The sequence below is a fragment of the Zeus faber genome (assembly GCF_960531495.2).
Source record: "Zeus faber genome assembly, chromosome: 6".
NCBI lineage: Eukaryota > Metazoa > Chordata > Actinopteri > Zeiformes > Zeidae > Zeus > Zeus faber.
Window position 1 is genome coordinate 31,615,323 of NC_137201.1, and position 14,579 is coordinate 31,629,901.

The following is a 14,579-nucleotide window of genomic DNA, read 5'->3' on the forward strand; positions in this document are numbered from 1 at the left end:
AGTGTATGCAGCCAGCAGGACTGATTCAATTGACTTGTGGTGGTGATGGCAAAACATTTTTTAACTTGTGATACTTTGTATATTCGGTGGAATGCGTAAGATAGACAAACTCAAAAACATGCGCTACATGTATACACATTTTTATTTATTTTAAGGTACAGCAGGGATAGGTGTTCAAATCATTGCCGCAATCCATATCAACTTTAACAAATTCAAATGCCAATTTGTTAAATAGAAATGATAGATATAATAAATTGATTGAAAAAGCAAGTTTCTTAATGCAAACTCTTACTGCACCGTACATTCAGTTGTTGTGTTTTATACTAGTTCACATATCAATAGTGGCATCACGTGCAGTTGATATAGGACTGTAACAGGGGAACCTTTGAAGCCAAAATTAAATGTCATGTCACATTTCTGATATATTAACGCAATCATAATTTTACAATTGCATAGGATTTTTTGCATTTTGTCGAATGTAAAAATAAAACTACATGTTATCGATTGTATCTGGGCATTCAAGTAAAAAAAACAAAAAAAAAAAACCTTTTTAACAGCAGTTTTGTTTCTTCGTCAATTTGACTCGAATCAACACACAGTTGCATCTTTGCACATCCACCTTCTTAAACTAAGATACTGTATGATAGGCATTCTGTGAAAGAAAGTGGTTATCGTTAAGCAAAAGTGAAAGTGTGTTAGAAGTGTTGTGGAGGTTACACGTGCAAATCAAATGTGGTCTATGACTATTTTGAAGCACGTCTAAAACTAGTGCACAACACACCCCTGTAAGCAGCACTAAGCTAGATATCCCAAAATACACCACAGTAGTGAACACACTCATGATAGAACAAAAAGTGTTGGGATCCTGCACGCCGACACTCGCTAACTAAATGTGTTAAAGTAAGCGATGCTGTAAATCAGAAAGGAAGGGATTTTAATTGCAGTTTTTTCGTCTCTCACCATTAACGCCGAATCCCTAATTATCAGCGCTTTCATTTTCTGTTCCGATCCTCTTTCCTTTTAACTGTAACTCTACCTCTAGCTCCCTGAATTGATATCACTTTTCTTTCAACTCCAAGATGGCCCGATACGTTCTGCTCTCCAAATGCATTTGAACAGCGAAACAAAAAAAGCATCATCTATACGTATCATCTTTAGGTCAGTTTGCAACCTCACCATATTGAGTTTTCTCAATAAACCGTCTTGACAAAATTGAAAAGTTTGAACTTTAAAAAAATATATCAGTTCCGATTTTCCATTCCAATTAATTTCCATTAGAAGCACATTCAGATCCCGCTCTTCTTTGCACAATTCCTCTATCCCAATACTCTATAATTAAGGTGTTATGTGAGGCAAAGCACTAGTTCTTCACTTTTCAGATTGTTATGGTGTTTTCTACACTACACATCACCGCTATCATGTGTTCTGTAAATCAGCCAACTCCATTTTGAAATAAATGATTTCCTGGGTATATACTAGCATCTCTGCTTAAAGCAAAAAGAACAAAGAAAAACAACGTTGCATAGGTTAGTACAAAAATAGATACATCTGGAGGAGCAATTTGAAGACTTTTCAAAAGACATAAGCTAAACAAACCTGCAGCTAATTACATTAAAATCCATAAAAATAATGCTACAAAGATGTTGCTTGATAAACGACAAGCCTCGCCTACAGGAGCTGAAAATAAGGTAAGAATTATTATTATTGCTGCAATCACAAAGATATGTGGTTATCTTGTTAATAATTCAAGAGATCTTAAAGGTGTGTGTATGTGAACAAATTAAACGTTCTGAAAAGTTATAAATGTGTAGTAAAAGTTAAACACGTTTATAACTCAACGTTTAATAATTCACTGGAGAATTTGTGGAAGTTTAAATGTAAAAATGGTGTTTCAAAGAGACACATATTTCGGTGCATATTTCTGATTAGCCATCTGCGGGGCTTTCAAGGTAAACCGTCGCAACTCTTTTTTCATGCGAGACCTTGATGGAGGAATCCAACAAAGGAGATTGCAGCTCCTGCTCTGAGCTGGTTTGAGCTTGACCGTTATTCACATCCATCTGGAAGCTGAAGGACTTCTCCGACGGCCCCAGCTTGATGTACTTCTCTGTGATGTCTTCGGCAGACAAGTCTTCTAGTCCTCCACCCGGCGCAGCATCCAGATCTCTTGACACTTTAATGCTGCACCCTCCTGATCCCCCCTGAAGGGCTTTATCCAGCCCAGGATTAGAGGATTGAAGAGCAGCCAGGATCTGCCCCTCAGATAAATCGCCTTCTTCTTCATCTTCTTCCTCCAGCAGCCCTGAATCCTCCAGCGTCTGAGAGACGTTCAGCTCCGCAACAATCGTCATGGTTCCATTGTCACTAGACTGCTGTACGGTCTTCACATCCACAGCCAGGTTCTGTGGGCTTTCGCTGCTAACTCTTGTGAGGAAGGCCAATTCCTCCTTCAGCGGACCTGACACAGAGCCTTGCAGTTTCTCCAGGGCTCCCTTAAGCTGCTCCCTCGGGTCCAAAGAGTCCTCTTTGAGGAATCCAAGCACTGACTCTTGCACCGTCGGGGAGACGTGTACCTCCTCTTCAATGATGCACTCTGGGAAACTCTCCCTGACAAAGGATTTATCACTTGACATGAAATGGTATTTGTCTGATTCATCCGCAGGCTTTCTCAGTGGGAGGCCCTCGTCTTGATAGTACCTCTCATCTGACAGGTCATCCACAACTCCATAATGGCCATACGAGGCTATGCCCCCGCCCTCTTCGGGTTCTGACAGATTATCATCAGGCGTGGAAACAAAGTATTCTTGAGACTGTGGGTCACAATCGGCATCCAAGAACGGAGATTGGGTTTCCTTACGGACATCCTGGACATGCACCGAATCAACTTTGATATGTTCCACATCCGTCCTGGAGGCTTTCAAGGAGCCATCGTCATCATCACCTCTTTGGTCTTTGGGGTCGTGAGAAAGATTCTCAAGCTCCTCAATCTGAAAATATGTCGACGTGGGCTGAAAGTAACTGGACATGGACTCCTGCTCCAGCTCATACTCCTCGTCGCTGTGGGAGACCAGGGGCTCCTCGATGATCTCCACGTTGACTGACTTGTTTGCCAGGTCCTCTTCGCTCTGCAGGCCACTCAGCAGACTCTGGATCATGTTTCCAGTCGCCGTGCCCTTGATGTCCTCCAGCGTCACCTTCTTCACCCCTCTGCTGAAGAGCTCGTCCAGGGCGGAGTCCTCTGAAACGTCCAGCTCCTCCTGCACCTTGGACTCCAACACGATCTGTGTCTTTGTGGTGCCGTCCTCCTGCTCGGTTTTCTCCACGTGGTAGGTGATTTTCGATCCTCCGGCCGAGCCCGCGACACCTTCCAAACCTCCGGGGTTCATCGCTTTTTCCATAATGTGCTCCACAGTCACCGATTCCAATATCTTTTTCTCACTCGGGCCTAGATTTTCGGCGCCGCTCCTCCATTTCACATCCGTCTCATACACATTGACTCCTCTCTCCTGTCTTTCCTCTGTGACTTCGATTTTGCCACTGCCCTCTTTCTCACCGTCAAGGCTCATCATTGGCGGTGATACCACTTTCGTTGGTTTGGGGTCTGCGGCGGGTAAGAGTACGGGTTTTAATTTGTTGTCTGGTGGCTGTGAAAGCGCTTTGACTTTCACAAGCCTTTCTTCCTCTGCCTGCTTCTGGACATCCCCACGACCGTGGTTGGCTTTTTCGGCGGTTGCAAGGGAAGCCGTGGCTGCAGCCTGGGCTTTGCTGAATGAAACCATGTCCCTCCTTGAATCGGGACTCTGATGCTGAGCCCGGCGTGCGGCAGAGATGGGAATGACCCTGGAGGGACTCACGGATCCGGAGCCGCGGCCAGATACAGGGAATCTTCTCTGGTGTGAGGTGGGCTCCAGATACCTGACATCCACGTGTTGTCTGTTGGAGGTGTGGCTTATTGGAGTATAGGGCTGGGAAGGCAACTTGATGTCTGAGACAGAAAGAAATCTCATGTAATTTCATGTCATGTTTCAAGTAATTGTCTGGGATGATCTTATTCACAGTAATACATGCTTTACAATGGTCATCCCAAAATGGTCAAGTTTGATCAATATATCACAAAAATAATGATACTGTCCAGTACCTATTATTCTTTCTCTTTGATGTTGATTTTGTCTTTTGAGAGCCTCGTGAAGATCTACCCGCTCGCCTTCCAGAAGAGCCCTGAACAAACAGGAACCAAGCGGAACAAAAATATATAACTTAATTCAAGGGCAAATCGTTTAGTGCAGTTTGAGGTTTTCCTCCATTCTGTGATGAAGTTATACTTTGCACTCATAGTCATAACAGGGTCAAGATTTGATACCTTACTAGATGTTGAAAATCACTCTGCTCTGCCATCTCGAACCACAAGCCTTTAAACAGACGTAACAAGCCGATAAAGAGACAAGCACCCGAAATATCATCAAGTCAAAGCGAAGGAAACAAAATGTCACCTCATCGTGACCGGAAAATCAGCTCACCTTACTTTTAGGCCATAGTCCAACAAAAGATACAGACAAGACCAAGCCCTTCCAAAAACGAATTACCTCTCTCTCTCCAGAGTGTGCTTCCCAAAGGACTGACCTAAAAATAACTGTTGCCATCGCTGTGGTCCGTCGCTCTCTCTGCTGTGAACCCAAATTTACAAGCAGTCCCGTGACACAGGCATAAAAAGACACAAATCGCCGCTACGTCCGTAAGAAAACACTCTGCCTATTTCAACTATTCAAAACAAAGACCCGATACCGCGCTGGGGCAGTCGCCATGTAGGGGCAAACTGAAGCATCTAATTCAACGCATGGATACCTTGGAATAGAGAGAAGAAGGGCTTAAAATACTGAGAGTTAGAGTAAAAGGTTTCCCCTTAAACAACTACAATAAATGTCTTTAACGTCTGCTCTCACACATGCACTGCAGCTCTTGAGTCTTGTCATTGGGATTTGACACGTAGTCTTCTGGAAAACAAGAAAACACATCGCACTGTTCCTCTCTGCTTGACATGAACAGCAACGAAAATGGGTCCAGAAAATGTCTTCATGTAAAGACACACGGTCGGGTGTTTATCAACTCGGTGGGATAAAAGAGGTAAAACCAGATATACTCCACTGCTCAACTAATGCCGTTACAGGAAATGAAACCCCCAAAGAAGAAACAAAACAATAACAGAAACTGCAGGAGCTAAAACAAAAAGTTAAGTTAGATAAAAAGTTGTGCACAACGATAGGGAAGCTTACCACCATGCTACCGCCAACAAGAAGACCAAGCAGCTATCTTATTTAAGGAGGACCTACTATGAAAAACTCACTTGTGCACAAACACGAGGGTCTCTGATGGGCCGACTAACACACACACACACACACACACACTGGGAAATAAGAAAACCCAGTCAGTTCTTTTGTGCGCTATCTGTTTCAAAAAACATGTCCTGAAGTCGTTCAGCTCTGTGGCCAGCAACTCAACAAACAAGTCATTTCAGAGAAAGAGCAATTAATACCAACTGTCCGTGAAGAAACTGAAGACAATGGAAATGTAAGTATTTAAAAAATAACGCTAATGCCCAAACGCCATTGGCCGACAGAATCCATAACTTGTCCTCAAACCCCATTGGCTGATGGAACTCGGGGGGAGCGGGATGGTATAGAGGCATGTCAGAATGGCTATAAAGCATAATCTCAGTGGTATTTTCAGCAAAGAACTTCAAAAACATGTTTTGGACCTCAGAGACCAGTTTAAAAAGGAGCATAATAGGTCCCCTTTCGTACAATTTATTTTTAAATATCAATAGCGATCACAGCCACTAGAATGGCCATGTGGCTCCTACTTTCCATATCAATCGTTGTAAACGTAGCACCTCCAGTCCAAACCAATGATAGCACCTAATAGATAGACACTAACATCTACCTAGGTTCAGAGAGTGGTATGACTTGAATGACTCATGGGAGGGCTTGGTGTTAAGTTGAAGAGCTGATAATTGTATTGCCTTACATTAATATCACAACATCTACAACTGTGAAATTTGTATATAAAGAAATAGCAATAATAATAAAAAATAGAGCTCTTTAAAATAACAAATAAAACAGGATAAATAAAGAACGAGTCTTATTCCAGTTGAAACTAATCACTCAAAGAACGCTCCTTTAAAGCAGCACTGTGTAACTGGTGGTATTTGGCGCCCCTACAGTTATTGAGTGCAATTGCACTTTTATAAAACACTAAAAACTCGGTCCGGTGTCCGAAAATAATTTCTTTTACCGGACAAATTTGAACCTTATCGGTCACATTTCAATAACAGCCTATTTAACAAACGCAAATACAGGTACTCCTCACTAAACGACCTCCCTGTTTAACGACTGTTTGGACTTACGCCCAGCTCTCTGACCAGTCTGTATTGTGGCACCAAGCATCTCATCACCCTTTATATATTATATACACTTTATATAGTATATACACTATTTACACTGTATACACTATATACATCTCCTCTCATCACCGTTCACAGTCTCATTCCCGTTAGTCTGTCAGTATTCACTGCAGGAGCGTCGCAATCGCCACACCCCCTTACCAAGAAATAACACTATATACACTATACTCTATACACTATATATACTCTATACACTATATATACCAGCCACGCCCCCTAACTGTGAAATAACACAGGTCCAAGGAACGGAACTCGGTCGTTAAGTGAGGAGTACTTGTATGATGTACAGCGCTCCTCGCATAGACCTCGCCGCCTTAGCGAGCACTCAGTCCACGGCTCCCCGGAGAGAGGGCCTGTGGGGATCGGCCCCTTGCCACCGGTGTAGGTACCATTTGTGCTCGGCCTGGCAGATCAGCTCGCATGCCTGGGTCAGAGGGTGAAACAAACCCCGTGGCACCATGAAAGTGAGGGCCACCAAAAACACCAAAAACACGCACAACATCATCTGACGAGCGATGGACACTTGTAAATGGTCCCCAAGGCATCGCTGTACGCTGCCCACTGCTCCTGGCTGCCCCCCGGAGGAAGGACAAGCCAGGATGGGTTAAAAGCAGACAATTCATTTCACCGGCCACCATTTGAAGCGCGCGTGTGTGTGTGTGTGTGTGTGTGTGTGTGTGTCGCCGTCGCCACATGAGTGCATGTGTTGTGGTGTGTGTGCCAAATAATTTATCTTCTTCTTCTTATCTCCTTAGTGCTGTATAGCATAGCGCCATTTTCTCACAGTTTCGTACCTGGACACAGTAGTTACACAGTGCAAGGACAGGGGTTCTGGGGTGGGTGGAGACGAAAGAGGAGCCAGTCTCCATATTACAAGTCAGTGTAGCGTCAAAATGATCCTGAAGCTGTTATTTTAAGGTAAAAACAGTTACATCGAGCTGCTTGAAATGAAGGCGTTTGCGATCCAAGAGTTTCGTTGCTTGTCCTTGTGTGTGTATTGGATATACTACTATGACTAATTCTACCCGGGTAGAGCTGCTAGTGTGTACTTGTTATCTGGTATCGAGCTCGCCAGACGTCTTCTCGGTTCGATCCCCGGCTCCTCCTGGTAGTGTGTCCATTAGCAAGACACTTAACCCCCTAACTGCTCCCCGGGCGCCGCTATATGGCAGCCCACTGCTCCTAGATACCTCAGCTACTAGGATGGTGAAATGCAGAGAAATGCATTTCGTTGCCTCAGTACTTGTACTCTGTGCAATGACAATTAGTTGAATCTAATCCAATCTACGGCAGGCCACACCGCTTCCACGACCGCCCAGTCTCACTGGACCCGCACAGAATCCTCCAGATTCTATCAACAATTGTTGAGTCGGTTCGCGGCACGTTTACAGGAAGAGACCTCCAGTGGAGGTGGAAATGAAATGATGACCTCACGTAGCGCCCTCCGCCATCTAGACGCGCAGACAGTGTAGTGCGCCCCCCTTTGGGAACAACATGCAACTACACGACTAAATGACGAGTCAACGCTTACCTTTAGAAAAGCCATTTCAAACAGTCACTTGAAAGCAGAGCATTTTGATTTCCGCTCAATGTCAATAATTGACTGACAGTTATACTTCTAAATTTTTAATTCTAATTCCAAGTTACTCAGCCGTAAAGAAAACTGTGACTTCAAATTCATTGGAGTTATGTTTCAGCATTATTACAAAATGTCTTCCGTCCCTTGGAGCCAATTATCGCCATATTCACCACTTCCTTTTTAAACTAAAGGTCCATGAAAAAAATGAGAGGCTCAGTCTCTAGTGAGATGAAGATCAGGTATTTTTATAATTTAACTGGCAACAGTCTTCTTTTGAATATGTGGCAGTATTTGTTATTGGAATGCGGCAGGTTGAATGATTTTGTGTTGATAAAACAGTATAAACGACAGGGGCCCACCTGTAGGCGGCGACCTCCATGCCCAGATCCATCTTGATCTGGAGGAGATGCTGGTGCTCCTGCAGCTTTCCAGCAATGCTGTCCTCCAACACGTTCCTCTCATGCTCCAGCTCTTCAATCACCCTCTAAAAAAAAAAAACAACAAAAGATGGAGGCGTGGAGCCATAATACAGACTGTATCATTCCCACCATGAGGATATTAACAATGTTTGTTTATCACAGTGACATTTAGCTTAAAATACTCTTTTACTATCAATGAAAACTTCTAGACAGACAGATACTGTATATAGAGATTAATGTGGAGAAGCACGCATCAAAACAAGTAGGAAATCACATTAAATGGCAATAGACAATAAACAATAACCTAAGCAATACACAATAATAGGGACGCACCGTTTCACCGTTGGCTGCCATCGGCAAATGAGATGGCAGTGGCCGATGTTTCTCCGGTGTTTCCCACACAGAGACTTTACTTGGGCGGGGCGCCCAGGTATATTAATGGCAGCCAAAGTATGTTTGGCGACCCCTTTTAGAATTTTTTATTTTATTTTTATCCGTCTGAGAGGACGAAGCCATCCGCGTTCGAGTTTGGAAGACGCGGCCGCGGCTCTCCGCAGCGCTCCGAGCAGGAAGTGATGCTGCGTTCACGGAAACCGTGAAAACTGTAAGCGATGCTGCGTTCATGGGGACTCGGAAAACATCGGTATCGGCACTGGCTGTGGGCCAAAGTAATTTTTAAAGATTGAACCTTTGCCTGTATATCTGTGTTCCTGCTATTAATCGATATACTCTGAGGCAAAACCATTTTGACTCAGCACTTCCTATTTTTGATCAGCTATCATCTCAAACAGATGGGGCTAGCAGTCTGAATCAGGGAAGGCTGTGCTTGTGCCGAGAGTTAACCCTCAAAATGACAAGTGCAACGCAACAACAAACGGCAGGTTTATATGTGGGTTTTGTTGTGAACTGCCACTGACCAGCCTGCGCCATCTTTAGAAAGGTAATAAGGATTTGTACTAATTGGTTTAGGTGGCTGGTGAGCAAACGGTCACACCGGGCTCGACGGGTCACATCTGACCGACCATCTGGAGGTGATGTGTTTATTTATGTCTTTGTAATAAATCGGTGCGCACAGAGAAAACGTCCGGTCGATGTCGGCCGCTCCACCTGACGCCAGCCGCTCCACCTGACGTCAGCCGCTCCACCTGCCCAGTCAGCTGCTCCGGTTTGTCTTGTCACTTCCGGTTGACGGCTGGCGCACTCACGCGCTGACCGTCCGCAAGCGGAAGTTCGAAACCCCGAGGGGGCGGGGCCGACGAGGTGAACGTTATTGGTCCAAAGGGAAAGAAATGCGAGGGGGCGGAGCCAAAGTCTCCGCGTCGAGCTCGTCGTGATTGAACGTTTCCCGGAAGAAGAGCCACAAACATGGAACCAACTTATTTACAAATATCAGTTAAAAGCTGACGAACACTCATGCAAACGCAATTGTGTAAGCGGTGGGAGTCGTTCAATAATTATAAAAATACCAACCAAAAAAGCAATAATAGTAATAAAATAACAAAATAGTAATAATAAGAACACTTGAACGCTTTGGATAAAAGCGTCTGCTAAATGACTAAATGTAATGTAAAATGTAAGAAGAAGAAGAATAAAATAACTTATTATTTTTATAATTATTACTATTATTATTATACTTTTTTATTTTTTTTACCTGGTATTGATTCAATTCCTGGTGGAACTGTCCGTGCATGTGCTCCAGCCGCTCCTCCAGCTGGACCTGGATCCGACCTTGCTTCTCCGCCTCGGCGCACAGTTTGTCGAACTCGGCGGCGCAGAGCGCCCTCTCCCTCTGCAGCTCCCCCAGCCTCTCCTGGTCCAGGCGGATGGACCTCTCCATCTCCTCCACGTCCTGCCGGTACATCTCCACGGTCTCCATCCACGCGTCGGACACGCTGTGGGCGTACCGCTGCACGTCCTCCACGGAGGCAGCCCCGGGGTGGTGCAGGTGGGATGCTGCTGAAACCACGGGTACCGCCGCCCGGGCGTCGAGCTGGCGGCGGAGATGGACAATCTCATGCATGTGGTCTTCCTCCAGTCTCCTCCGCTCGTCCTCCAGCTGGAGCAACCGCTGCTCCAGAGCCATGTTGGCTTCGTGGGCGTGGTGCAGCTCCCCCTCGCAGCCCCGCAGCGCCTCCCCGATCCCCCTGCACACCTCGGTCTCCTGGCGGGTCACGGCCCGGAACGTCTCCAGCTCCCTCCGCAGCCGCTCCCGCTCCACCTCGACCCGGGACTTCTCCAGGGACAGCCGGTCCACCGCCCTCCGCAGCTCCCGCAGCTCCGGCTTGTAGCGCTTGTCCCATTCGGCCGCCTTGGCCTGCCTCATCTTGTTTATCTCACCCATCAAGCAGGAGTTTTCATCCTCCAGCTGCTTGGTTCTGGACAGGTACTGGGCCAGTTTGCTGTTGAGGCCCTGGAGCTGGTGCTTCTCGTCCTCCAACGCTCTCCCGAATCGCAGCATTTTTGGGGGGAAAAAATGTGAAAACAACGTGACAAGCCCAAAGTTGTGCGTGGTGTGGAGGTGTGACGGTGCTGTGGAGGTGTGACGGTGCTGTGAGTCCGCAGGCTGCGCCGGGATGCTCCCCACCTAGTGGTGCGCGACGCGCAAACGATCCGCCCGTGGCGAACAGACATTCCAAATGACTCGGGCTTGGGGAGTCACTTCGGCAACAGAGTGAATATTCGACTCACAAACTGAAAACTATTTCTGAGAACTCAGTTCAAGTCCAAGGGGAAAGAAATGACGCCAAGGCATATTGATAATGAATGTCATGGGTTTGCACTTTCCCATTCCATCAAAGTAAATTGCCCAAAGTATTTTTGCAGGAAGTAAATAGAAAAATTGGGGGGGAGTCACTGTGGCCGTTTCTAACTTTTTGGGGATCCTATGCATAATGTTGGGGGCTCCTATTTTATGAAACTGTGGTGGGGGGATTCCAAACCCTCTGAGGTGGTCCGGGGACATGCATGTCACATTTAAATGCATCAATTTGGTGCACTTTAAGAGGAAAAGAGGCAAGATCAAGAAGAGCAAGAATGCAAGGCAAGAACACAACCACCTCTTGGCATCTTTTTTTCCTCTCAAATTCAAATCAAACATCTCAAGTTGGCCCCAGCAATTCAAACCGACAGAAAAGTATAATAAATGGGAAACACTGGGGCTCCCCGACATCAAGAAACTCCTGAAAGCGACAGGATTGACAGAATCTGCATTATAACATCACCCGAATGCACATAAATGAGACAGATGCTGCATTTTCCTTCAAATGTTTATTTTAAATGTAAGGAACAAAAACAAGCGCCCCCCCCCCCAAAAAAAAAGACTAAAACAAAAAAGAATAAATTCAATAAATGTGGCTATTGAACAGAATAAGAGGGCGCTTGGCTACTAAGAAAGACCGGTCATTTTAATAAAAACAAAAAAATAATAATTATATATATATATAAAATATATAAAATGGCTTAAATGGCAGCTTGTGAGTTGGACAATTGAACGGCTCTTTTTACCGAGTGGCTCGGAGTAAAGGACCGAATCAGTCAGAAGAGTCGAAGCTTTCAGCGCTGCTCGTACGGGGGCTCCAGGCGCAGGGGGCGGGGCCACGGCGTCCCCGCCCCCTGCGCGTGGAGGTGGGCGGCGGCGGAGCAGGGCGCGCGGCGGCAGCGCCCCCTGGTGGACGGACGGAAGCCGCGCAGGGAAAAGAGCTCGTTAATGTCACCGGCTGATGAGAAGAAATCCAACGAGGAAATGACTTGAAAGTGGTAAACGGTGATTGTTGGGTTACAATGAAATATATATAGATGAATAAATAAACACACACACAGACAGACAGATAAATAGACAGACAGACAGATACATAGACAGACAGATAGACAGACAGATAGATAGATAGATAGATACATAGGCAGACAGACAGACAGATAGATAGATAGATAAATAGGCAGACAGACAGACAGATAGATAGATAGATAAATAGGCAGACAGACAGACAGATAGATAGATAGATAAATAGGCAGACAGACAGATAGATAGACAGACAGACAGACAGACACACAGACAGACAGACAGACAGACAGATAGATAGATAGATAGATAGATAGACAGACAGATAGATAGATCGATAGACAGATAAAGACAGACAGACAGATAGATAGATAGATAGATAAATAGACAGACAGACAGATAGATAGATAGATAGATAAATAGGCAGACAGACAGATAGATAGATAGATAAATAGACAGACAGATAGATAGATACATAGGCAGACAGACAGATAGATAGATAGACAGATAGATAGATAGATAAATAGGCAGACAGACAGACAGATAGATAGACAGACAGACAGACAGACACACACACAGACAGACAGATAGATAGATAGATGGATAGATAGATAGACAGACAGACAGACAGATAGATAGATAGATCGATAGACAGATAAATAGACAGACAGATAGATAGATAAATAGACAGACAGACAGACAGATAAATAGACAGACAGACAGATAAATAGATAAATAGACAGATAGATAGATAGATAAATAGACAGACAGATAAATAGACAGACAGACAGATAGATAAATAAAAATAAAACCAACGTGCTACCTGTCTATCCGCTTGCATGGTTTGGGCCTTTCAGAAACGACCTTGTGAATCCCAGCTGGAGGGCAGTGCAGGTGTCCACGCTGCCCTTATTCCACCGTGACTTTACACATTCCATGTTGTTGTTTTGGGTTTTTTTTCGTTCTTCTTAGCTCCAGGGACTGAAGCGCCGCAGAAAGAGGGGGCTGGACGCGGTTTGTTCCAGGGACGCCGGCGGGTGAGGAAGGCTTTCAAAGGCGCAGCGTGTAGAGCCCAGTGGCGTCTGGCGGCGAGGCTGCAGGTCGCAACCAGCTGAACACCCCCCCCCGTGGCGGCGCAACATGGCGGCCTCCGTGGGAGACACGGTGGCCGCGAAACTTTTGAAAGGCCCTCTCTAGAGTCGGTGTTTGGTTTGTCCCTTCTGGGTTACTGTACAAATATGACGGTGCAACATGGCGGCCTCCGTGAAGTGTACCCGCTACCTATGTAGGTAAATAGAGCTCATTCTAAGGTAACACAAACACAACGATTCTTATTTCCATGGGATTGTACACTAATTAAAAAATACATATTATATATATATATACATATTATTTCTGCCGAGTCCGTTCCCTAAATTCTACGCACTGCACCTTTAGGAGGCAGGTGGTTGGCAGGATCAGAGCGAATATACTTTCTTCCCCCGTAGGTTCCGCTGTGATTTTGCGTTTCACTGCTCCCTGCATCTGCAAAAGTCCACATTTGCTCTTGAAACAACAGGAAATTACAACCAATTCAACTATGCGTGAGGGAGGTGTTTTGTTCCTATAAGAATAACTTCATAAGACACAGGACTGTTGTCATAATGAAAGTCATGGCCAAGGGTCGTATTCTTCATTCACTTTTTTATTCAAAATTTCAGAAAAAAAAAAAAAGAAAAAAAAAGAAATACAAGAAACTCTCGAGATACACATTTAGAGATGCATGTCAAAAATACACCATCTCAACTGTAGGTGTGAACATTTTGAGGCCTCAGATACAGAAATGGAAAGAAGACAGTCCTGCGAAGCTTTTGGATTTTTATTTTTTTTTCTCCTTTTATTCTTCTTCCGATCATCGAATGAACACACACACTGAGCTTCCGTGAAAGCCGATTAAATAATAAGTCGATCAATGCCCTCTCTGACGTTATAGGAATGCAAATCATAAAAATAAAGAAAAAAAGAAAAGGTGATATCATGATAAACCTCAAACTCATTATTGCAATTTGAATGCACGGGTGCATCCTCCATAAACCTGAGGTTTGCATGAAGAGTATTGTGAAGAAAATGACGAAAAAAGATGTTTTCAACTTTTTGATTTATCCTCTGCTTGCAAACTGGCGATGCCAAAAAGCAACTATCGCGTCTACGGTAAACGTAGACCTACGCATCACCCTAGTCATGAGAGTTCCTCGTCACCATGACTACCCGTATTCTACAAGACATCTCTGCCCTACAAATGTCCACGTGTGCATTTCCATTGTAGTCGGAACAGAGAAGAAGCTGGCAGTCCTCCACTCAACTGGC

At 44.9% G+C, this 14,579-nt stretch overlaps 1 protein-coding gene across 1 annotated transcript; it reads right to left on the minus strand.

The window, feature by feature from the left end:
• Window positions 1-123: 123 nt before the first annotated feature.
• synm (synemin, intermediate filament protein) lies at window positions 124-10,987 on the minus strand. The gene is made up of 4 exons (XM_080001675.1): window positions 10,107-10,987; window positions 8,396-8,520; window positions 4,139-4,218; window positions 124-3,985 (listed from the first exon to the last, which is right to left on the minus strand). The coding sequence occupies exons 1-4, from the start codon at window positions 10,911-10,913 to the stop codon at window positions 1,926-1,928; spliced, it is 3,072 nt and encodes a 1,023-aa protein (XP_079857801.1). The 5' UTR covers window positions 10,914-10,987; the 3' UTR covers window positions 124-1,925.
• Between the last annotated feature and the right edge of the window lie 3,592 nt (window positions 10,988-14,579).